This window comes from Musca domestica, unplaced genomic scaffold (genome assembly GCF_030504385.1).
Source record: "Musca domestica strain aabys unplaced genomic scaffold, Musca_domestica.polishedcontigs.V.1.1 32, whole genome shotgun sequence".
Lineage (NCBI taxonomy): Eukaryota > Metazoa > Arthropoda > Insecta > Diptera > Muscidae > Musca > Musca domestica.
The window spans coordinates 4,031,017-4,057,512 of record NW_026712311.1 but is presented as its reverse complement, the minus strand read 5'-3'; the positions used below and the strand labels follow the sequence as shown (position 1 = coordinate 4,057,512).

The following is a 26,496-nucleotide window of genomic DNA, read 5'->3' as shown; positions in this document are numbered from 1 at the left end:
CTGAGGGTATAAAAAACTATTCAATTTGGGTGAGCAAAAACCCGTAAAATCGGATGAATATGTATATCTAAGTTATATACAAAGCTGAAAGCCGACTTCGATAAAATTTGGGAGTGGTATTTTCGAGCTGTATCTGATGTCAGGTATTATATATTTTTGTTGTGGTGTGCATATTACACATGTGAGGGACTTAAACACAAAATATCTGAACCGATTTGTACTAAAATTTGAAGCACTTGATTTTAGGCAGAATTGCGTCGGAAGTGCCAAAATTCAATCCATTTAGGCTGATATTAGACATTTGGTGCGCAAAAAATCTGAAATCGGATAATGATATTTATGGGAGCTATATCCCAATCAGAACCGATCTTGACAAAAATTTAGACACATATTTCTGAGCTTTATCGGATAATTGGCACCAAAGATTATTGTTGTGGAGTGCATATTACGCATGTGAGGGGCTTAAAACCCCAAATCGGATGAAACATATGTATGGGAGATATAGCTATATCTGAACCAATTTTCACCAAAATTTGAAGCACTTGTTTCTAGGAGTAATTCAGTCGGAATTCAGTCATTTGGACTAATATTGGCCATTTGGTGCACAGTCAACCCGAAATCGGTTTAAAGATATTTATGGGATCTATATTTAAATTTGAACCAATTCTCAACAATTTCAATAGGATTCGTTCTTGGGCTAAACATGTATTGTTTGGAAAATTTCATCTCAATCGGATAACAAAAGCGACCTGCAATTTTTTACAAAAATGCATGGACAGGTGGACGGACTGACATGCATAAATCCACTCAGAAAGTGATTCTATGAAGATCCTCCAAAGTAACTATGAGTCTATCTCGCTTGCTTCTCCATGTTACAAAGGAATGCAGAAAGACAAATACCCTTACCCCTATGTGGCGTAAGGTATAATTATCAAGGTTCTTGAAAAAGTGTGTCTCGAATGTCCTTGGGAAATATGAGCCAATAGATTTCTTCTTCTAAACTAAAATATCCTCACATCCCAAGAAGAGAGTAAAACTCAACTTCATTAGCAACAACTATTCAACCATGGGACATTTTTACACATCGTTGATGGAATCTCTTGCATTTGCTAGGCTTGAAGTGTTAAGCAATTAAGTCTGGTCATAACACACAAGTGTAACATCGTCACAAAACATTGTCGTCAACCATTCAGCCAAGCAAACCATCCATCCACCCGACATGAGAAGAATACTCAAGCTATTAACTGAATTAACTTAATCATACGTAATTACACCGGACGGACGGGCGGACGGACGGATGGACTACCAGGCAGACGGTCAGATGGTTTACTACAAGCTCTGGCATCCATTGCTTGTTAATGTTTTTTGTTCGCACTCTCGCATTTCACTCCAAATGCCTGTAGCAGGTCGGGCATTGCATTCATTCATAAATTCCAATAGACCGCACCGGCGCACTGCCATTTCTACTCAATTCCTCGGTGATGAGTGATTTATGTGGCAAATTCTTTTGGCAAGTACTGCTACTACTACTACGTCCGACTACGACCGAGCTTCAATGGCATACCATCCGCATGTTTACAATCAGTACATGCCGGCACGTCAAACCATTCAGATCGAACGTTTCCGCACAAGTTGAGGGCGCATCGGTGAACGCACGTGACAAAACGAGAATTTTGTGTTTTGGGTTTTATGTTTCGCTGCTGGAAATGAATGCATTTAAATGCTGAGTGACAGACTAACTGCGGGACTGACAGTGACAGTCTGACCACTGTCATCAGTGTATGATTTCAATGTCATATCAAGTGTAATTCCCTGTAATTTAATTCAATTTCTGTTTTTGGTTCGATGTGTTGTGTTCTGTTGTATCTTCTGTATGGGTATGTGTCGGCAGAACCCGCATCATCCCAGTCGTTTAGTGTCACTTGCATCCCTGCATCCAAAAACACCCATTACACACAATAGCCGATGAATGACTGAATTAATTAATCTAAAGAGCCTCGCGCTATTGATTACAAACAATGACAATGGCATTGGTACTTGACCGAAAGATGCGATGCGATCTTGAATATAATGCCACAAAAGTTTTGAGAACAATATCGAATCCAATAGTTTTACATGTGTGTGTGTGTGTTTACCACTACAAGTGTCAATTAATTAATTTGCCATATTTAAGCGATATGATTGATAGGTGGCGATTCCATTAAAAATTGACCTTCACTTGACTCGGAAGGCGAATACTTGGCTACAAAAATGAAAATCAATCTCTTGTCGGAATCTATAATTCAAGACAGTAAGGCCTCAATTTAGGTCTTCATTGGGATTGGGAAATTGCGACTTAAATCGATTGTTATACCCTCAGCCATATGGCTAGAGAGGTGAGATAAAACAAGTTAAAAAGCAGGAAGTTAGGCCGGCCGAACTTTGAATACCCTCCACCATTTGGAAAGAATTTGGAATTTTTCAACAAAACAAATCCCTAAAAAAATCTGTTAAAATTTTAAAAATACCGAATATAGCCGTTATATTGGGGTCTGTACGACGAGGACGTACATTGACATTGTTCGTCATAAGCCATTGCCATATTCTAATTCGAAACTTGAAATAAACGGTGAATAATGTAGCTAAAATCATCAAAATATCGTATATAGGGAGGTACCGTTACCGTTCCGTACCGGAGCTGTGCGAAGACCTGGACCAGTATAGACAATTTTCTGTCACAGGCTATAGCATCCATTATTATCGTCAAATACGATATCTCAAACAATTTCGGTGGGTATTGCACCTAAAATCGTCAATATACCGAATATGGGAAGGTACTGATATATGAGGCCTATACGAAGTCCTGGACCAGCATAGACAATTTTCTGTCACAGACTGTAGTTCCCATAACGAAAAATAAATACGTAATTTAAAACAATTCTGGTGAATAATAACGCTAAAATCATCAAAATACCGAATATTGGGAGGTACCGTTATATGGGGACTATACGTAGACGTGGACCTGCACAAACAATTTTCTGCCTTAAGATGTAGTATCCATTTCGAACTTCAAAATACCGAATATCGGGAGGTACCGTTATATGGAGGCTATACGAAGACGTGGACTTGCACAGACAATTTTCTGTATTAGGCTGTAGTATCCATTACGAACTTCAAATACCAAATTTGAAACAATTCCGGTGAATAATGTCGCTAAAATCATCAAAATACCGAATACCGGAAGGTACCGGGGGGGCTATACGAAAACGTGGATCCATACATACAATATTCCGCCACCAGTGCTACTAGAACCTATAAAAAACTACAAATACCTTTATTTAGACAAACCGTAGAAAAATGTGACAAAAATCATTAAAACACCGAATATTGGGAGGTACTCTTATATGGGGGCTATACAAAAACGTGTACTTATATAACCAAAGCTCCGTCACCGAAGCTGGTATCCACTACAAACAACAAATACCATTTTTTAGAAAAACCCTTAGAAACTGTGACGAAAATAATTAAAATACTGAATATCCGGAGGAACTATACGAAAACATGGACCTAGATTTTCAACATTCAGCCACGGAAGTTAGAACCCACAACAAACTACAAATACCCTTTTTTAGACAAATCCGTTGAAAAATCTGGCAAAAATCATCAAAATACCGAATGTCGGGAGGTAGCCTTATATGGGGGCTGTACGAAAACTCGGACCTACATGTACAATGTTCTGCCACCAGTGCTAGAACCGATTACGAACTACAAATACTAATTATACCCTCTTCCACATGGCTAGAGAGGGTATATATCATTTGATACGGCCAAAACGTGTCTCATCGAAATAACGGTTTTAGGCCTACGTCTCTTTGGACCAAATTCCTTTCAGGACATTTGGAGTCTATCTAGCGATGTCCATCCGCCCGTCCGTCTGTGTGTCTGGCTGGTGCGCACGATAACTCTCGAAGTGAGTATCCGATTCGATCCAAACTTGGTGCATTGTAATATTATTATAAAACTTCGATCGAGTTCGGAGATGGGCAATATCGGTCCACTCCTTCTGGTACCTCCCCCACAAATTGTCAACATTTTCAAAGAAAATAATTTATTGCACAGAAAGAGAAAGGATCCAATTTTGCTCCAGCTTTGCAAATCCTAATATTTACATCAGTTGTAGGTTAGAAGCGAAAATGGAGAAAATCAGTTCACTTCATCAAGTACCTTCCCCACAAAGGGTCAAAATTTTGAATAATTATAACTCTTTTGAAATATGATGTTAGAGTCCGATTGTTTTCAAATTACACATATCAAATTACACATATCTAGTACTTCCCCCACAAAGGCTCAACATTTTGAATATTCATGAAGCTCACAAAACACGAAATTAACATCCGTTTCCATGCAGACTTGGCACAGCTCAATATTTCCATCAACACAAGATCTGTTATAAAGATGGTAGAGATCGGACTATTTCTTCTGGTACCTGCCCCACAGAGGGTCAAAGTTTGGAATAACCAAAAAGATTATAAAATCCGAAATATGTATCCGGTTTCCTTCAAATTCCACACCTTACATTATTTTTACTAACACAAGAGCTGCTGTGAAGATGGGATACATCGGTATACTCCTTCTGTCCGTCCGTCAGTCTGTCCGTGTATTCTTGTGAAAAAAATGCAGGTCGCATTTATTATCAGATTGAGATGAAATTTTCCAAACAATATTTGTTTGGCCCAAGGACGAAGTCTATTGAAATTGGTGAGAATCGGTTCAAATTTAGATATAGCTCCCATATATATCTTCATCCGATTTCGGGTTAATTGTGCCCCATATGGCCAATATCAGTCCAAATGACCTTAATTTTCGCACACCCGACCAAATTCAGTCTAGAAGCAAGTACTTCAAATTTCTTTAAAATCGGTTCAGATATAGCTGTAGTTCCCATAAATATGTTTCATCCGATTTAGGATTTTGAGTCCCTCACATGCGTAATATGCACTCACAGCAATGATATTTGGTAAAGATATCAGATATAGCTCTGAAATAAGTTCCTACAATTTTATCGAGATCGGCTAAGATTTAGATATAGCTCCCATTTATATTCTTAATCCGATTTCAGGTTCATTGCGCAAATAATGGCTAATATCAACCCAAATGGAGTGAATTTCGGGACGTACGTCTCCATTTTGTTGAACTTAGCTCCGATATATATTTTTTTAATATAATCCATCTCGAAGCGATATCATGCACTCTATTTGATATAAAAGATTAAAATGTCTCCGTCAAATTTAGTGAAAATCGGTTCAGAATTGGATATGTCTCCCATATGTTAGTTCCCTCTGAAACCATGCTATAACTGCTCTAAAGCCAAACGTTGATAGGTGGTATGATCTACTTCAAGGGGCTTAGGGTGTAGAGGGGCTCCGAACGTCTTTTGACTTTTCCTTACTGGTTCATATAAAGTCAGTCTATAAATATATAAATATAATTTATGAAGCAGTATATAAATCATTATGTGGAATAATTAAGCATTTGCTTCTACGTTGAAAATCGACCTTATATAGGAGCCTAGCGAGATTTTGCATACGGTTAAAAAAAAGGATATGTAAAACTTGGCTGAGCTTTCCATTTGCTATCGAATTAACTATTCCGTGATCTCGAAGCAGTTGGCCAAATTGACCGATTCGTATCTGACCTAAGACTGATATAAATATTACAACGAGCCAGGTTTGGGCTATGTCGACTACTTCCTATACTTTATATAAAAAATGTGCAATTTTTTGAAAAATTTGGAAAAATGCGTGGGGTGCTAGATATACCGCACCGAGGCATTACATTTTCATACTTCATCTAATACAAATAAAAATATTCGTATGAGCAAAATTACAAAAAAAAAATCGAATATTTATATCCAATTTTATGCGAAATCATAAATTGCTTATTCATTTCAGGTTTCTGGTTGAGAGAAATATTCAGATATAGCTAGTTGTTAGGAATCGCTGACTTGTTTCGCAAGTTAACACAGATACAAGTATTCAAAATTTTAACTTTAATGGGTGAGGTACCAGAAGGGATTCGCAGATATCTATCATCTTCACAACAGATCTTGTGTTAGCAAAAATTTAAGAGAGTTGAATGCTTATTTGGCTTTTTTTGAGCATTTTGTTTGCAAGATCTTCAACCCCAATGTACCAGAATGATCTACTGCTATGGTGGACCAAGTTATTTTAGAACCTAGTCCCCTGTTTTTCCATTGTTCTTCCTCTCGGTGTTCCTAAGATATTTCGGCCTAAATTTAAGCTTATATCTTCCATAAGATAGGCATAACATCTAACTCCCTATTTAAATGCATTGGTGTAAATATCAATGTGAGTGTGTGTGCGTGTGTATGTGTTTGAATACCCACTTGAAGAATAGCCCGAAAAGCTGAAACAATTGATGATGAATTGAAAAATGCAATTCAATTGTTTATCCAAACGATAATTAACTCTATTGTATTGTCCGGATAGGCGAACGAACGACTCCCATACGAATTATCTTTGCAGCAACTACGACTACTACAACGGCAGCAAAGTAAATAAAATGCATAGATAATTGTGTAGGTGTGCAGCATACAGTCTCCATATGTGTATGTGTGCGTGTGTGTGTGTGTGTGTGTTGGCAAATACTATTCAAATGATTTATATTCAACTAATCAATATTTGGTCAAAGACAATAAAAGAAAATGAAAATTGTAAATTGCATTGGCATCATCAGCAGCAGCAACAGCATCTGTCGCCTCAGCATCTTCATCATCATCATCGATGTCTTGTTCTTGGCAAAATTATCAACGGCCACATTAAATGCAAAAGGTGAGTGAGTACATCTGATGACATGTCATTAGTCAATAAATAAGTGAAGTAAATATAGGCACATACAAACATACTTTTTTGTTGTTGAAAATTGCCATCTATTCTTGTGGAGTAAAGTGTTCAGATCAATCAATCAATCAATCGGCCATCAAGGTTGAATGGATATTATTAACCCTTATGATAATTTGATAAAGAAATAGGGTTTATATTTTATAATAAAGATCGATCCCTAGAGAACTCTCATAGAGTTATATCTGCCCGAGAAAAACAAGGTTCTCATGTAGTTCCTGGTGACACAGAAATCTCATCGGTAGCTCTCTAATTTTTAACATAAAACGAAACTCAAGTACAGAGTGGTACAAAAATAAACTTCCGAAGTTTTGTGGCTGTAATTTAAAGAAAAAAAATAACAAGCTAAAAAGCAATAAGATCGGCCGGGCCGAACTTTGAATACCCTCCACCATTTGGATCGAATTTGGAAATTTTCAAAAAATAATATTCTTAAAAAAAATTCTGTTAAACTTTTAAAAATACCAAATATAGCCGTTATATTGGGGTCTATACGACGTGGACCTACATAGGCATTGTTTGTCATAAGCCATTACCATATTCAAATTCGAAAACTAAAAACGGTGAATAATGTAGCTGAAATCATCAAAATATCGTATATAGGGATGTACCGTTACATCGAAGCTGTGCGATGACGTGGACCAGCATAGACAATTTTCTGTCATAGGCTGTAGCATCTAATACGAAGTTCAAATTCGACATTTCAAACAATTTCGTTGGGTATTGTACCTAAACTCGTAAAAGTACCGAATATAGGGAGGTACTGATATATGGGACCTGGACCTACATAGACAATTTTCTGTCACAGACTGTAGATCCCATTACGAATTCTAAATACGCAATTTTGAAACAATTCCGGTGAACAATGACGATAAAATATCAAAATCCCGAATATACGAAGACGTGGACCTGCATAGACAATTTTCTGTCATAGGCTGTAGCATCCATCACAAACTTCAAACACCAAATTTGAAACAATTCCGGTGAATAATGTCGCTAAAATAATCAAAATAAAGAATATAGGGAGGTACCGTTATATAGGGGCTATAGGAAGACGTGGACCACAGTAAATTTTCTTAGGCTGTAGTATCCCTCTCGAACTTCGAATACCAAATTTGAAACAATTCCGGTGAATAATGTAGCTAAAATCATCAAAATACCGAATATCGGGAGGTACGGTTATATGGGGGATATATGAAGACGTGGACCTGCAATGACAATTTTCTGTCATAGGCTGTAGTATCCCTCTCGAACTTCGAATACCAAATTTGAAACAATTCCGGTGAATAATGTCTCTAATATCACCAAAATACCTAATATGGGGAGGTACCATTATATGGGGGCTATACGAAGACGTGGACCTGCATAGACAATTTTCTGTCTTAGGCGGAAGTATTCATTTCGAACTTCAAATACCAAATTTGAAACAATTCCTACGAATAATGTCGCTAAATTAATCATGAAAATACCGAATATCGGGAGGTACCGTTATATGGGGGCTATATGAAAACGTGGACCAACATGGCTCATTTACGAACTTAACATGCCTACTGGCATAATAGACATGTGTGCAAAATTTTAGCCTTCTATCACATTTCGTTCGAAAGATAGCGTGATTTCAACAGACAGACGGACAGACTGACAGACAGACAGACGGACAAGGGTAAATCGTCTTAGAATTATACGGTGACCAAGAATATATATACTTTGTTGGGTCTAAGATCATTATTTCGATGAGTTGCTAACGGAATGACAAAATGAATATACCCTCCATAGTATGGTGGTGGGTATAAAAACCTTGGGCCAACACTTCCGGCGATATGTCCTCAGATTTTTGACAGATATTGTCTTAAAGAGCTGAAAGAGTCTGAAGCTTGTTGACCTAAACCTGCGACTTCAAAAAGCCCCACAAAAAGAAGTCTAGAGCGGTCAAATCAGGCGATCTTGCTGGCCAGTGCAAGATTGTGGCACGTGCAGCGTGTGCCGTTGCACCATCCTATTGGAACCACATGTTTTCTAATCCCAACTCATCAAGTTGCGGCAAAAATAAGTCGTTGATCATTGCTTTGTAGCGCTCACCATTCACAGTAATCGTTTGGCCCGCGACGTTTTAGAAGAAAAAAATTGCGATGACACCTCCAGCGAAAACAGCATACCATACAGTGAGTTTGAGAGGGTGTAATAGCTCTTCGTAAATTACATGTGGATTTTCAGTGCCCCAGAAGCGTAAATTTTGCTTATTAACGTAGCCCCTAAGATGGAAATGGGCCTCACCACTCATGAGTATTATACCCTCAGTCATATGGCTAGAGGGGGTATATATCATTTGAAACGGCCAAAACGTGCCTCATCGAAATAACGGTTTTAGACCCTAGGTCTCTTTGGCCCAAACCCGTTTCAAAATAAAATAGAAAGAGAAAGGATAATCCGATTTTGATCCAACTTTACAATACTAATATTTGCACCAGTGCGACGTCGGTCCACTCCATCAAGTACATCCCCCACAAAGGGTTAAAATTTGGAATAATTAGAAATCTTATAAAATGTGATGTAAGAGTCTGATTATCTAGTTTTATAAACTCAAGGTTTGGTGTAAAGATGGAATGTATCGGTCCAGTAGTTCTGGTACCTCCCCCATAAAGGGTCAAAATTTTGAATATTCATTAAGCTTGTAAGACACGAAATTAACATGCGATTCCATTCAGACTTGGCACATCTCAATATTTCCATAAACATAAGATCTGTTATAAAAATGGTAGAGGTCGGACCATTCTTTCTGGAGCCTCCCCCACAAAGGGTCGTAATTTTGAATAACCAAAACAATCGTAAAATCCGAAATAAGCACTCGGTTCACAATATTTTTATTAACCCAAGGTCTGGTGTGAGGATGGAATATATCGGTCTACTCCTTCTGCTACTCCCCCACCAAGGGTCAAAATTCTGAATATCCATGAAGCTCATAAAACGCGAAATTATTTTCCGATTCCCTTTAGACTTGGCACATCTCAATATTTCCATTATTACAATATCTGTTAATAAGATGGGACCTATCGGACCATTTCTTCTAGTACCTCCCCCACAAAGGGTCAAAGTTTTAAATAACCAAAACGAGTCTAAGATCCTAAATAAACATCCGGTTGTCTTTAAATTTCACACATCACTATATTTTTATAAACCCAAGGTCTGGTGTGAAGATGGAGTGTATCGGTCCGCTCCTTCTGGTACCTCCCCCACAAAGTGTCAAATTTTGAATATCCATGAAGCTGATAAAACCTGAAATTAACAGTTAACCGATTCCATTCAGACTTGGCACATCTCAATATTTCTATCAACACAAGATCTGTTATAAAGATGGTGGTGATTGGACCATTCCTTCAACAAAAGGTCAAAGTTTTTTATAACCAAAACGATAATAAAATCCGAAATAAACATCCGGTTCTCTTTAAATTTCACACATCCCAACATTTCTACTAATATAAGATCTGCTGTGAAGATGGAATGTATCGGTCCACTCCTTCGGGTTGAATCTACTCCAACTTTGGAGCCTGCAGGCGTTACTTAGTTTCGTCTCCTGTACAGGAACGACCCTAATGTTCTTTCGACTCATACCATTTACTTTTTTTGTTGTTCTTAACTCGAAGACCATCGCAGTTGGGTTAAATGCTGCATAAATTGCTGGGGAGTTTCGTGCGGCGACGATGAAAACGTGGACGATAACTTCTCATTAGCGCAGCATAAAATAATGTGGTCCCTATCGCTGTTCTACATAATTTGGTTAAAGGCGAAACAATGTCAAAAATTCATTTGCTTCCTACTTCCTTCGCATCTCACCGAGATCGATCTATGGTGGATGTGGTTACGACAAATGAAGCAAAATTATCGTCTGGAGTTAGGGTCAATCCCGACTCGGACCAAGAGAATTCGGAGCAAAGATTCCAGGTAATGTTGCCCCATATCAGAAAAATTGACGAACATATAGTTGCTGGGTTGACGGCGCCTGGTTTAAGAAATGTTCGAGGCAATCCGGTGCCTTAAACCGACAGAAGCGGGATTGTGCTAAGTTTGTGGATTTCTGAATTTAATTGACGTTTGACCCTAATTTGCCGTTTTTTTAAGAATTCTTTGCTTCACCCAATGTGGTGGAAATTTTCTTGGCCTATAGGCGAATATCAGCCATTCGATATTGTGAAACAGAAACGTATACACCGATTATTATGGCCTCCGCTTATAATCCGTGCTGATATTTTTGAAAACCCTTTGACCGATTTTTGAAACGAAGCTGGCAAATAAATTACATTCCAATCTTCAGTCTAAGGCAAGGAAGACTGCTTCATGTATCCTCACTCAATCCTTGTTAAGACAGCTTTATTTGAAAGTTATCAAATACTACTCCCTTCGTTCTCATCTTTAGTAAATAATTTCTGATACCTTGATTGAAAAGATGTCGCTTTTATATTTCCATGGCTTTCCGGCTTTTAAAGGAGAAATTTTAAAATAAGAAATTCATGGAATAGCAGATGTCTTTCTTTTGAAATGGCTTTTGAAATTGTTTCTCTTATTGAAGTTATTTCAACTGATCTGAGGGTTAATCACCAACGTTTACATTGTTAATAACACTAAATTTCCAACTCAATTATTAAAATATAAGTAAAGACTTTGAAGAGGTCGACAAACATACATAGGCCATAGCATCAATAATGATAATTTGTAGGTATGTAAACATTTTTCAGTATTCATGTCAATAATTGTTTAATGAATATGGCAGAGAACTTGTGATGAAGTTATTACAATGATATATCACATGGAAAATTAATAAAGGTTGTTTCCAGTTCCAGATTTTTATCCGTTAAAACTTAGGATGAAAATATCTGCCGCCTTTAAAATATTATAGGAAAAAAATTAAAAAAAAATTAGGCTGTACAAAAATTAAAAATGTGGTGAGGATAAAAACGATACAGGTTCTAATATCAGGATCAATTATAAAATCATTTAAAATTTAAATTAAATTTTGGGCATATGGCCACCGCGACTATTTTGCACAAAGATCATTCTGTTGCCAAGACTTTCGACTAACTTTTCAAGCATTTGAGGACGTATTTCAGCAATGACACGTTGAATATTGGCTTCCAAAGTGTCAACCAAAGACTTCAGACATGCCCATAAAAAATAATCGAATGGCGTCATATCACACGAACGCGGAGGTCAATTCACCGGTACATTTCTGGAAAAAATGTCGTCGAAAAAATATCTTTCAATAAATACATTGTTTCGGCCGCAAGTAGCACGACGACGAATCGATAAATTGCAGTTTTCTTCGACACTGGCCTCAACGACTGCAATATTTTCTTTGGAAGAGATCTTCTCATTCTTTTCGGTGGCTTGGCATCTAAAAGGGTGAATGTTTACCGAAATTTGGTAATTACGTTCTTTACGGAGTTCTCAGACGGACGATTATCTGCGCCATAAAATTTACGAAGTGCTCTAATTGAACCCTGTTTTTGGAAATAAATTTCCACGGTTTGAGAGCGTTGTTCTGTTATTTACCTATTCATGATGAACATATTCTGAATAGGGACTTAACTTAACTTGTAAAAACAGCTCTGTTGTTTGAATGATCCTTTAAAAAAATAAGTTAAAAAGTATCAGTCGGTTTTGCTGACAGATATATATACCCCCAGCCATGACTTATGATTATTCAAACTGTGGACCTTTTCTGAAGCAGTTGGCCAATATTGACCAATTCGTATCTGACCTAAGACTGATATAAATATTACAACGTGCCAGATTTGGACTATATCACTACTCCTTACACCTTAAATGAATGAATTTGCAAATTTTTAGAAAATGTGGAAATATATGTGAGGTAACAGATATAGCGGAGCGAAATATTCCATTTTCATACTACTTCTAATATAGATAAAAATATTGGAATGTGCAAGAAAATCGAACAATTGTATGCGAAATCATAAATTTCATATTTACTTCAGATTTCTGGTTAAGGGAAATATTTAGATATAACAAATTGTAAAGAATCGCCCACTTGTTTCGCAGGTTATGACAGATTAAGCTATTGAAAATTATGACCGTTGGAGGGTGAAGTCCCAGAAAGGCTTCGAAGACATATATCATCTTTACAACAGATCTCGTGTTAGCAAAAATATTTTGATTTGTTAAATTTGAAGAGAGTTTGATGCTTATTTTGCTTTCTTTGAGCGTGTTTTTCATAATCTTGAACCCTATGTGGGGGAGGTACCAGAAGAAATGGTTCGTTCTGTACCATTTTTATAAGAGATATGTTGTTGATGGAAATATTGAGATTTGCCAAGTCTGAATGGAATCGGATGTTGATTTCGCATTTTATAGGGGGAGGTACCAGAAGGAGTGGACCATCTTCACTTCAGACCTTGTGTTAGTAGAAATAATGGGATGTGTGAAATATGAAGAGCACCGGATGCCTATTTCAGATTTTATGATCGTTTTGGTTATTCAAAACGTTGACCCTTAATGGGAGATGTACAAGAAAAAATGGTCCGATCTCTAATGTCTTTATAACTGATCTTGTGTTAATGTAGATATTGAGATGTGCCTAGTCTGAATGGAATCGGATGTTAATTTTGCGTTTTATTAGCTGGATATTCAACATTTTGATCTTTGGGGGGGGGGGTGTGTTGGGTACCAGAAGGAGTGTACCATCTTCACAGCAGACCTTGTGTTAGTAGAAATAATGAGGAGTGTTAAATATGAAGAGAGCCGGATACTTATTTCGGATTTTATAATCGTTTTGGTTATTCAAAAAGTTGACCCTTTGTGGGGGAGGTACCAGGAGGAATGATCCGATCTCGACCATCTCTGTAACAGATCTTGTGTTGATGGAAATATTGAGATTTGCCAATTCTGATTGGAAATATGAGCGTTTTATGAGCTTCATGGATATTCAAAATGTTGACCCTTTGTGGGGAAGGTACCAGAAGGAGAGGGCCGATATATCCCATCTTTACAGCAGATATTGTGTTAGTAGAGTTAATGGGTTGTGCGAATTTTGAAGTGATACGGATGCTCAATTCAGATTTAATGCTCTTTTTGGTTATTCAAAATGTTGACCCTTTGTGGGGGAGGTACCAGAGGGAATGGTCGGATCACTACCATATTTATAACAGATCTTGTGTTGATGAAATATTGAGATGTGCAAAGTCTAAATGGAATGAAATGTTAATTTGGCGTTTTATGAGCTTAATGGATATTCAAAATTTTGACCCTTTGTAGGGAGGTACCAGAAGGAATGGATCGGTATACATATGCGATCATTATAGCAGATCTTGTGTTAGTAGAAATAATGGCTTGTGGAAAATTTTAAGGGAACCGGATGCTTATTTCGGATTTTATGATCGTTTTGGTTTTTCAAAATGTTGACCCTTTGTGGGGAAGGTACCAGAAGAAATGGTCCGGTTATCTATGATCTTTATAACAGATTTTGTGTTGATAGAAATATTGAGATGAACCAAGTCTGACTGAAATTGGATGTTTATTTCGCGTTTTATGAGCGCCATTGGTCACTTCGTAGGAGAGATACCAGAAGGAATTGTCCGATATCTACCATCTTTATAGCAGATCTTGTGTTGATAGAAACATTGAGATGTATCAAGTCTAAATAGAATAAAATGTTAATTTCGCGTTTTATGACCTTCATGGATAATCAAAATGTTGACCCTTTGTGGGGGAGGTACCAGAAGGAGTGGACCGATATATTACCTTTTCACACCAGGCCTTGTGTTAATAAAAATATTGCTATATGTGTAATTTAAAGACAGCCGAACTCTTAAATTACATTTTATAAGAGTTATAATTATTCAAAATATTTTTTATGGTGTAGGCACTTGTTGAAGTGGACCGATATTGTCCGTTTTCGCACCTTACCTATCACTGATGCAAATATTAGGATTTACAAATTTGGAGCAGAATAGGATTATCCTTTCTCTTTCTGTGTAGTAAAATAAATATATATATATATATTTTTTTTTTAAATTTCTGGTGGGGGTACCAGAAGGAGTGGACCAATATTGCCCATCTTCGAACTCGATCTAAGTTTGACAATAATATTATGATCTATTAAATTTGCACCAAATCGGATACTCCCTTCGAGAGTTATCGTGCGAACCAGATAGCCAGCCAGTCAGAGAGACATCACTAGATCGGACATCATTAGATCGACTCCAAATTTCTTGGAACGGATTTTGTCCAAAGATACCTAGGGTCTAAAGCCATTATTTCGATGAGGCACGTTTTGGCCATATTAAATGATATATACCCTCTATAGCCATAAGGCTGAGGGTAAAAACTCAACTTTTTTATTCTCTATCAAATTTCTTCCCGCATGGTCCTAGAGAAGACATTTTAATGACATTTTTTTTTCCTATCGAATTTCACCCAAAAAAATTTACTATTTTTAAAATTTTCATTTTTTTTAAGTGATTTCAAATATGAAAATATTCCAAATATGACCTAAATATGATCCAGCCTCTCAACAACTTATCTATCAATTATTTTTGGAAGCCCACAATACACGCCAATCATCCGAAATACAAATTACAATAGAATTAAACACATACCTAACCACCACCGAACATCTATGAATTTCTTAATTCTCTCAATTCCAGGCGAACCCATCGAAATTCTATTCCTCATCCGGAGTCAACCCACTCCGCCACACAGTCAATTAGGTCAGCATCTCAAGGAGAATCTCACCAGGCAAGCAACGCAGCTGCAGCCCGACTACAACATCAAAGTACACATCTTGCATGAATTATTCAATTATCCTGGGCAATGGACAATACTACACATCATGTCACATCTAATGGCCGGCCAGGCCATGGGGATAACAACAACAACACCACAGCCAAGCACAACAACTAAACAAATTGACAATGGAATGGAATTAATAACCAATCTGACCAGATGGATAATCTTCTGTGAGGAAACGACCAGCATTAATGTGCGTCAACTCCTGGCAAGATTAACCGACGAAAATCACAAACAGGTATTTGGGTGGGTGCCCCTTAGAGGGTGGTGGGGTGGTAGGGATTTTTGTTGTTAACTGATTCATTTTGAAATGCATTTCGAAAATTGATGTAATGTTATTGTTCACACCCGCATCTTGCTTTCTCTGGCTGTTCCGGTGCGGACTCTGTGTGTGCGAACAACAGCCTTTGTTTCTAGGCCATCCATTGTACGATCGGGAACCGACAATAATACATCACTTTGCATTTTTCGAGAATCCCAAATGGTTTCCATATCCAATGTTGGGCGCCGGTGTCGTGTTTAGCTTGCCGCTGCTTAAAAGGTAGGTTGGCTTTACGCTTTTGACTTTTGCGAATTTTTGTATGTGTGTGTGTGAGTGGGAGTATGTCTGAGCGTGAGTTTGGTTACAGGTGTACATGTTCACAATGTTCGAATATCAAAATATACACAACAGTATGAGACAGTGGTTCAAATAAGGGCAGAATGAAAGAAGATGCCCACACTCGGAAAGGCTAATCGAACGTATGTTCAATCTATGAGAAGACCCTTTGGTCTTCTATGAGAAGACCCTTTGTTCTTCTATGAGAAGACCCTTTGTTCTTCTATGAGAAGACCCTTTGGTCTTCTATGAGGAGACCCCTTGGTCTTCTATGAGGAGACCACTTGGTCTTCTATGAGAACCCCCTTTGGTCTTCTATGAGAAGACCCTTTGGTCTTCTATGAGGAGACCCCTTGGTCTTCTATGAGAAGACCCTTTTGTCTTCTATGAGGAGACCCTTTGGTCTTCCATTAGGAGACTCTTTGGCCTTCTATCAGTAGACTCATTGGTCTTCTATGAGAAGACCCGTTGGTCTTTCATGAGAACACCCTTTGGTCTGCTATGAGAAGACTCTTTGATCTTCTATGAGAAGACAATTTGGTCTGCTATTAGAAGATCCTTTGATCTTCTATGAGAAGATCCTTTGGTCTTCTATGAGTAGACCTACTCGAGCTCTGCTATGAGTAGACCTCCTCGAGCTCTGCTATGAGGAGACCTCCTCGAGCTCTTCTATGAGGAGACCTCCTCGAGCTCTTCTAGCCGAAGACCTCCAGATCTTCTATGAGGAGACCTCCAGCTCTTCTAGGCGAAGACCTCCAGCTCTTCTAGGCGAAGACCTCCAGCTCTTCTAGGCGAAGACCTCCAGCTCTTCTAGGCGAAGACCTACAGCTCTTCTAGGCGAAGACCTACAGCTCTTCTAGGCGAAGACCTCCAGCTCTTCTAGGCGAAGTCCTCCAGCTCTTCTAGGCGAAGACCTCCAGCTCTTCTAGGCGAAGACCTCCAGCTCTTCTAGGCGAAGACCTCCAGCTCTTCTAGGCGAAGACCTCCAGCTCTTCTAGGCGAAGACCTCGAGCTCTTCTATGAGAAGACCTCCAGCTCTTCTAGGCGAAGACCTCGAGCTCTTCTAGGCGAAGACCTCGAGCTCTTCTATGAGAAGACCTCCAGCTCTTCTGTGAGAACCTCCTGCTCTTCTATGCGAATACCTCCAGCTCTTCTATGTGAATACCTCCAGCTCTTCTATGCGAATACCTTCAGCTCTTCTATGCGAATACCTCCAGCTCTTCTATGCGAATACCTCCAGCTCTTCTATGCGAATACCTCCAGCTCTTCTATGAGCAGAACTTAAGCTCTTCTATGAGCAGACCTTAAGCTCTTCTATGAGAAGACCTCCAGCTCTTCTATGCGAAGACCTCCAGCTCTTCTATGCGAAGACCTCTAGCTCTTCCATGCGAAGACCTCCAGCTCTTCTATGCGAAGACCTCTAGCTCTTCCATGCGAAGACCTCCAGCTCTTCTATGCGAAGACCTCCAGCTCTTCTATGCGAAGACCTCCAGCTCTTCTATGCGAAGACCTCCAGCTCTTCTATGAGAAGACCTCCTCGTCTTCTATGAGAAGACCCCTTTGGTCTTCTATGAGAAGACCCCTTTGGTCTTCTATGAGAAGACCCCTTTGGTCTTCTATGAGAAGACCCCTTTGGTCTTCTATGAGAAGACCCCTTTGGTCTTCTATGAGAAGACCCCTATGGTCTTCTATGAGAAGACCTCCACGTCTTCTATGAGAAGACCTCCTCGTCTTCTATGAGAAGACCTCCTCGTCTTCGCTCTTCTATGCGAAGACCTCCAGCTCTTCTATGCGAAGACCTCCAGCTCTTCTATGCGAAGACCTCCAGCTCTTCTATGCGAAGACCTCCAGCTCTTCTATGCGAAGACCTCCAGCTCTTCTATGCGAGACCTCCAGCTCTTCTATGCGAAGACCTCTAGCTCTTCTATGCGAAGACCTCCAGCTCTTCTATGCGAAGACCTCCAGCTCTTCTATGCGAAGACCTCCAGCTCTTCTATGCGAAGACCTCCAGCTCTTCTATGCGAAGACCTCCAGCTCTTCTATGCGAAGACCTCCAGCTCTTCTATGCGAAGACCTCCAGCTCTTCTATGTGAAGACCTCCAGCTCTTCTATGAGAAGACCTCCTCGTCTTCTATGAGAAGACCTCCTCGTCTTCTATGAGAAGAACTCCTCGTCTTCTATGAGAAGACCTCCTCGTCTTCTATGAGAAGACCTCCTCGTCTGCTATGAGAAGACCTCCTCGTCTTCTATGAGAAGACCTCCTCGTCTTCTATGAGAAGACCTCCTCTTCTTCTATGAGAAGACCTCCTCGTCTTCTATGAGAAGACCTCCAGCTCTTCTATGAGAAGACCTCCAACTCTTCTATGAGAAGACATTATCCCCGACTATGAGAAAGCCTTCTCCGTCTTTCGTTAGAAGTCCTTTTAGACTTGTATGAGAATCACTTCTGTTTTTCTATGAGAGGTCCATCTGCTCTTTTTAGAGAAGAACTTCTATAAGAAGACTTTCTCTTCCTTCTAGTCTTCCACAGAAAGTCCTCCACAAACTCTTCTTCTCATTTTATGGACTTCCCCCATCGAGCCCAATTGAACCACTGTTCCATGGAAACATCCTGCATTTTTTCGGTTCGGGTTTTGCAAAGCTATTTTGATTTATTTGTGTTTATTTTGTAATTTTTTAGTTTGTTGTTGTTGCTGTTGTGTTGGTGGTAACACGTTGTTGCCATTAACTTTAACAGAAAAATCTGTTGCTGGTTTTCTTTGTGTGTGTGTGTGTGCGGGAGAAGCCATGAGTAGGAATGTTATTTGTCTGGCTGCCTAGGCAATGCGTATGAGCAACATTCGAACCCGAACTTGGTTGAATGATTGTTGGGTGCTTGTGTGTGTGTTTTTGTGTTTGTGAATAGATGTCGGTACATATTTGCTCTTTAACACATTAGAATCCTGTTTAGTCCTTTCATCATTGTTCCTTCACATCTCTTTTCCTCCCCCTCAAAATGTTTTCCATGGCCATGGAAACGACAGCATTGCCGACATTTTTGGCCACCACAACGAAAATCAGCAGCCTCCGCTTCTACATTCCGAGTTTAGCATCGATGCAGCCCATGAGCTGGCTCGTTTCATTTATGATAATGTCCAAGTGTCAGAAGCAGACGAACTCCAAGCCGAGGTAGTCGAAGAAGAAGATGTTAAGCCTGTAAACACAGCGAGAACATCATTACTAAATGATAGTAAAAGTCCTGATGTCACTATCCATTACCGAACAGCTAGCATTGGCATAGCCACAACAAAGCTCCAGCAACATCCGCACACACAGGATGACACAGTACAATCTAAGGCCAACACTCCACCAGCCATGGAGGATGATAACACGCATCCCCATCACCAGCATCAGTATCCTCCTCGTCGTTATGATGATGGCGTTGATAATACCTCTGATTTGCGACATCCTAATGAAATCATTGATGAGGCTGGGTCAAAGGTTTTGCCTCTGCGACGGGGCAAAAAGAAAACGAAGAAAATAATTTTAAAGAAAGCTCCATACATCTGTCCCGAAGCCAACTGGGAGACCGGAAACCCAATGTCGAACAAAGCATGTGCCATGTATGCCAGAGCACAAAGCAAGTCATCAACATTGCCCGAGTCATGTGTAAGTACAATCCGTGATGGGAATAAAAAGCAACAACAGGAGGACACACATACAGACAGATAGACAGACACAGGGACACACAGAACCATGGGCATAGATTTGGTTACACATCAAATGTTGCTTTGCCATTGAGCTTTGAACATTGTCAACTATTATTTCAATCACAAAGCAAGGTTTGAATATCATATTTATTATTGGATGTGTATGAGGAGGGAATGCAAAGGGGAGGGAGGACTGAAGATGTGATATATAAAGTCATGACACATACTATAACAATGTAATAAAATTCCACAGAAATTTTCATAGAAGACATCCTCGGTATCTTCTATGAGAAAACCTTGAGCTCTTCTATTAAAAGACCTCCTCGAGCTAGTCTATCAGAAGACATTCTTGAGCTAGTCTATCAGAAGACATTCTTGAGCTCTTCTATGAGAAGACCTCCACGAGCTCTTCTACGCGAAGACCTCCTCGAGCTCTTCTACGCGAAGACCTCCTCGAGCTCTCCTACGAGAAGACCTCCTCGAGCTCTTCTACGAGAAGACCTCCTCGAGCTCTTCTACGCGAAGATGAAAATCTATTTTGCCGTCAAAACTTGCTCGAAATTTCACAGGGAACGTCTACCGATAATACAGACCACTTGGGCGCCATATGCAAAGCATATCCACTATTTCAGCGATACTGAAGGTATGTGGGTCTCAAAATATGATGGATAGGTTTTCGAACCCTAAACCTCCTCCTCGAGCTCTTCTACGCGAAGACATCCTCGAGCTCTTCTACGCGAAGACATCCTCGAGCTCTTCTACGCGAAGACCTCCTCGAGCTCTTCTACGCGAAGACCTTCTACGAAAAGACCTCCTCGAGCTCTTCTATGAGAAGACCTCCTTGGAGCTCTTCTATGAGAAGACCTCCTTGGAGCTCTTCTATGAGAAGACCTCCTTGGAGCTCTTCTATGAGAAGACCTCCTTGGAGCTCTTCTATGAGAAGACCTCCTTGGAGCTATTCTATGAGAAGACCTCCTTGGAGCTTTCTATGAGAAGACCTCCTTGGAGCTCTTCTATGAGAAGATCTCCTTGAGCTCTTCTATAGGAAGTACTCCTTGATCTCTTCTATAGGAAGACCTCCTCGAGCTCTTCTATGAGAAGACCTCATCGAGCTCTTCTATGAGAAGACCTCATCGAGCTCTTCTATGAGAAGACCTCCCTGAGCTCTTCTATAGGAAGACCTCCTTGAGCTCTTCTATAGGAAGACCTCCATGAGCTCTTCTATAGGAAGACCTCCTTGAGCTCTTCTATGAGAAGACCTCCTTGAGCTCTTCTATGAGAAGACTATTCGAGAAGTCCTCCTCGAGCTCTTCTATGAGAAGTCCTTGGGCCTTATTTTAATGTTTATTTTTTTAATTTTGTCTTTCCAGATACCAGCCAAGAGGGATGAAATCTATTTTGCCGTCAAAACTTGCTCGAAATTTCACAGGGAACGTCTACCGATAATACAGACCACTTGGGCGCCATATGCAAAGCATATCCACTATTTCAGCGATACTGAAGGTATGTGGGTCTCAAAATATGATGGATAGGTTTTCGAACCCTAAACAAGACAATTTCTGAGTGAAATTTTGAAATTGGCTATTGATTTAATTTACCATTGATGGCATGTCTAAGAGCGATTTTTCGCTCTCCCGACCTTCTCACATACGATATACCCCAATACATTTTGTTTACATCAGTTCCCATTAGTTTCAATCTATTGCAACATACATCTATGCTAATTGAAAATGATGATTGATATCACTCTCTTTCCTCATTTTCCTCACCTCTCTATTTCTTCCTGACATGCCTACCTTTCCTCCGCAGATGTCAACATACCAACAATCAATACTGGCATTGCAAATGTTGAAATGGGACATTGTGCCAAAACGTTACAAATTCTTAAATTGGCTCTGAGGGATATTGAAAACCACAACAACTACAACAACGACAACAATTTTATCAACAATAAGAACAACCGACACTATCATCAACACCTCAACCAATCGGGAGGGAAGAAATCGCATCAAATTCGTTGGTTGCTATTGACCGATGATGATACTTTATTGAGGTAAGTGAGGAGGTCCAAAGGTAATAATTATGCCACAATAATATTGAGGAAATATGAAAATGTGGAGTAGGTGTTTATATTAATTTTTGAGTCTCCTCTCCCTCCCTTCTCCCTCCTATCATACAAATGACCATCGGCTAAGATTCATTCGAATGCTCCCAATTCTTTTTTCCAATTAAAATTTCAATTTATTTTCATCGTTTCGGATTAAGGATATTCAGCTTCATTGCTTTCAATATGGAATTGCCATATTGATAATCAGGATATGTTCTGTTGCATTTTTTTAACTTCATAACATTGTTGTCTGGCTGTTTGTACACGTTTTGAGGTCACCTCATGTCTGGTGGGTTAAGTTGTTGGGCATTTACATGGATTTTGGTGGCGATAAAGTTGGGAAATATTTGGTCGACTGGAATGTGGGCAACAAGTTAAATAGTGGGGTATGGGAAAACAGTGGAACGAAGAATAGAAGAGCTGGAGATCTTCTAATATAAGAGCTGGAAGCCTTCTCATAGAAGATAAGGAAGTGATTTCATAGAAAAGCAGGAAGTCTTATCATAGAAGACCAGGAAGTCTTCCCATAGAGGACGAGAAAGTATCTTCATAGAAGACCAAAAAATCTTTTTAAAGAAGCCCCGAGGTCTTCTCGTAGAAGACGAGAAGGTCTACTCATCGAAAGCCGAGAGGTCTTAAAGAAGAAGAGCTCAAGGTTCTTTTTCAGAAGAGTTCAAAGAGTACGCATAGAAGAGCTCAAGATCTTCTCATAGAAGAGCTCGAGGAGGTCTTCTTATAGAAGAGCTCGAGGAGGTCTTCTTATAGAAGAGCTCGAGGAGGTCTTCTTATAGAAGAACTTGAGGAGGTCTTCTTATAGAAGAGCTCGAGGAGGTCTTCTTATTGAAGAGCTCGAGGAGGTCTTCTTATAGAAGAGCTCGAGGAGGTCTTCTTATAGAAGAACTTGAGGAGGTCTTCTTATAGAAGAGCTCGAGGAGGTCTTCTTATAGAAGAGCTCGAGGAGGTCTTCTTATAGAAAAGCTCGAGGAGGTCTTCTTATAGAAAAGCTCGAGGAGGTCTTCTTATAGAAGAGCTCACCGAGGTCTTCTTATAGAAGAGCTCACCGAGGTCTTCGCTAGAAGAGCTCACCGAGGTCTTCGCTAGAAGACCAAGGGGTGTTCTCATAGAATGCCAAAGGATCTTCTCATAGAAATCCAAAGGATCTTCCCATAAAAGACCAAAAGTTATTCCAATAGCAGACCAAAGGGTCTTGTCATAGAAGTCCAAAGGGTCTTGTCATAGAAGATAAGGAAGTGAGTTCATAGAAAAGCAGAAAGTCTTATCATGGAAGACAAGGAAGTCTTCCAATAGAGGACCAGAAAATATCTTCATAGAAGACCAGAAAGTCTTTTTAAAGAAGCCCCGAGGTTTTCTCGTAGAAGACGAGAAGGTCTACTCATCGAAGGCCGAGAGGTCTTCTTAAAGAAGAAAAAAAAGAAGAGCTCAAGGTCCTTTTTCAGAAGAGTTCAAGGTCTTCTCATAGAAGAGCTAGAGGAGGTCTTCTTATAGAAGAGCTCGAGGAGGTCTTCTTATAGAAGAGCTCGAGGAGGTCTTCTTATAGAAGAGCTCGAGGAGGTCTTCTTATAGAAGAGCTCGAGGAGGTCTTCTTATAGAAGAGCTCGAGGAGGTCTTCTTATAGAAGAGCTCGAGGAGGTATTCTTATAGAAGAGCTCAAGGAGGTCTTCTCATAGAAGAGCTCAAGGAGGTCTTCTCATAGAAGAGCTCAAGGGGGTCTTCTCATAGAAGAGCTCAAGGAGGTCTTCTCATAGAAGAGCCCAAGAGGAGGTCTTCTCATAGAAGAGCCCAAGAGGAGGTCTTCTCATAGAAGAGCCCAAGAGGAGGTCCTCTCATAGAAGAGCCCAAGAGGAGGTCTTCTCATAGAAGAGCCCAAGAGGAGGTCTTCTCATAGAAGAGCCCAAGAGGAGGTCTTCTCATAGAAGAGCCCAAGAGGAGGTCTTCTCATAGAAGAGCCCAAGAGGAGGTCTTCTCATAGAAGAGCCCAAGAGGAGGTCTTCTCATAGAAGAGCCCAAGAGGAGGTCTTCTCATAGAAGAGCCCAAGAGGAGGTCTTCTCATAGAAGAGCCCAAGAGGAGGTCTTCTCATAGAAGAGCCCAAGAGGAGGTCTTCTCATAAAAGAGCCCAAGAGGAGGTCTTCTCATAGAAGAGCCCAAGAGGAGGTCTTCTCATAGAAGAGCCCAAGAGGAGGTCTTCTCATAGAAGAGCCCAAGAGGAGGTCTTCTCATAGAAGAGCCCAAGAGGAGGTCTTCTCATAGAAGAGCCCAAGAGGAGGTCTTCTCATAGAAGAGCCCAAGAGGAGGTCTTCTCATAGAAGAGCTCGAGGAGGTCTTCTCATAGTAGAGCGCGAGGATGTCTTCTCATAGAAGAGCTCGAGGAGGTCTTCTCATAGAAGAGCTCGAGGAGGTCTTCTCATAGAAGAGCTCGAGGAGGTCTTCTCATAGGAGACCAAAGGGTCTTCTCATAGGAGACCAAAGGGTCTTCTCATAGGAGACCAAAGGGTCTTCTCGTAGAAGACCAAAGGGTCTTCTCATAGAAGACCAAAGGGTCTTCTCATAGAATGTCTTCTTAAACACCAAGAGATCTTCTTAAAGAAGACCAGGAGATATTCTTATGTATTTATACAAAATAAGACTTATTCCCAAATATGGCGCCGAACCTGAAACTCCATCTCCATAAGATGTTATGCTTAGAATCAGGAAACATTTATGGATTCCGAGATGTATTTGTAGACTCGAAAGTTCCTAGAATATTAAGGTTAAAAGTTGCAAATATTGCGCCCAACATGAGGTTCCTCCTCATTATAATTGTGTGTGGTTTCAAATAGTTTTTTTTTTTTCAGAAGTATTTTGTGGAAGGCCAAAAAGAAGAAATAGAAAGATGGGTTGTCTCAAATTGGCTCTTTTGATAATGGCGCCCAACGTAAATATTTTAGATCTTCCCAGATAAGAGCATAGATATCACTTCCCATAAAGAACCTTTTCGAGAATCTCACGATTTTCCTACTCCCTTTCGACCATAGGGGATTCATCAAAATCTCTTCTCCGTTTAATGCCCCCCTACACATAGTTCATCAATCTATTTACCCTATCTGCCATTTGTTTAATTTAATTCCGGGCGGGAATAAAAAAATAAAATTAACGGAAACGCATGCAAAAAAAACGACTTTCAAGTGCAGCACTTGACTGTTAATGTTTGAACTCTCACACCACTGTTGCCGCTGAGTGGCCAAGTCAGTCGTCCTTCAATTGGCAACAGCAAAACCATTGAATTGAAATTTACCTAACCAAACACATTGTTCGCGCCACATTATTATATCCAATAATGTTGCCATGAATGAATTCCACCTCCACTTCTCCGTATTCCCATTCTCCATCTTCCAGGACTTTTTTAGTTCGTTTTAATATGATATCTTCTCTGCTCCTTTATCTCCTTCACAGCGTTTCAGGTGTTTGCCAAGTACTCGGTTGTTACAATTCAATGGATGAAATCTATCTGGGCGAACGTTACGGCTATCGTCTGCATGCTCCCGATGGCTTTAATTACATAACGGGAGGCGGTGGCATTGCCCTCTCGGTGCCGGCCCTCAGACGCATTGTGCAGCACTGTAGCTGTCCAACGCCGTCGGCACCCGACGATATGATTTTGGGTTCCTGTTTGCACACACTCCAGATGAAAGCTCTTCATTCAGCGCATTTCCATCAAGTAGGATACTTTAATGTTATTTGCATTGGCGCCTAGAGTAATGACACATAAATACGAAAAAAAAACATGAGCTCACATACATGAATCATTACATATGTATATGTATGTATACACATACATATATGCATGTATGTATGTGAGACATATGCTGTGTTAATAAAAAGGCTTCAAAGGCTAGATGGCTTGGTTAACCCATATTTACATCATTGTTCTCCCTCTCTCTCTCTCACTCTTTCCCCCTCTTTTTCTATATTCAACAGGCTCGTCCCAGTGATTACCCTACGGAACGTTTGAAACATGATAAGCCCGTATCCTTTCACAAATTCTGGCAAATGGATCCCCGAGAAATTTACCATCAATGGTTCTTTGACAACGATGATCGCATGCTACTGAGTGAGGCCAAAGCCATCGATGAGGAGATTAAAAATCACAGAGGTCATCCTATCCTAGCTGAGGACAACATACAATACTATCACAAAAATCGTAATCTCTTGGCCAAGCCGGAAGAGTTGGATGATTTGAATGTACCTGTATCGTTGATAGCCACTCTGCACCAGCACAGCAAAGAGCGGCATGTCGATTTGTAGTTGTAATTATTTTTGTAAAAAAGAGCTGTAAATAAATAAATAAAAAAGGATAAATTGTAAATATATTAAAAAATTAAATAAATAAAAGTTTTCATGAAAATTA

General features: G+C 39.8%; 1 protein-coding gene across 5 annotated transcripts; it reads left to right on the top strand.

Moving 5' to 3' along the window:
• Positions 1-1,598: 1,598 nt before the first annotated feature.
• LOC101901452 (beta-1,3-glucosyltransferase) lies at positions 1,599-26,496 on the top strand. 5 transcript variants are annotated; one of them, XM_059125193.1, is made up of 9 exons: positions 1,599-1,804; positions 6,525-6,830; positions 15,554-15,933; positions 16,100-16,236; positions 19,317-19,941; positions 21,353-21,485; positions 21,792-22,035; positions 25,542-25,806; positions 26,067-26,496. In XM_059125193.1, exons 2-9 carry the CDS (start codon positions 6,704-6,706, stop codon positions 26,391-26,393), a joined length of 2,238 nt encoding a protein of 745 aa, XP_058981176.1. In that variant the 5' UTR covers positions 1,599-1,804; positions 6,525-6,703; the 3' UTR covers positions 26,394-26,496. The 5 variants fall into 5 exon arrangements, with proteins under 5 accessions (XP_058981176.1, XP_058981174.1, XP_019890322.2 ...); XM_059125191.1 differs by having other exon boundaries at positions 6,489-6,830; XM_020034763.2 differs by having other exon boundaries at positions 1,599-1,814; positions 6,691-6,830.

Bases quoted from the DNA above. Each gene is read 5' to 3' on its own strand.
- LOC101901452 (XM_059125193.1), top strand. From the start codon at position 6,704: ATGAAAATTGTAAATTGCATTGGCATCATCAGCAGCAGCAACAGCATC. The intron at 21,486-21,791 runs GTATGTGGGTCT...TTTCCTCCGCAG, and splicing joins CTATTTCAGCGATACTGAAG to ATGTCAACATACCAACAATC. The intron at 22,036-25,541 runs GTAAGTGAGGAG...TCTCCTTCACAG, and splicing joins GATGATGATACTTTATTGAG to CGTTTCAGGTGTTTGCCAAG.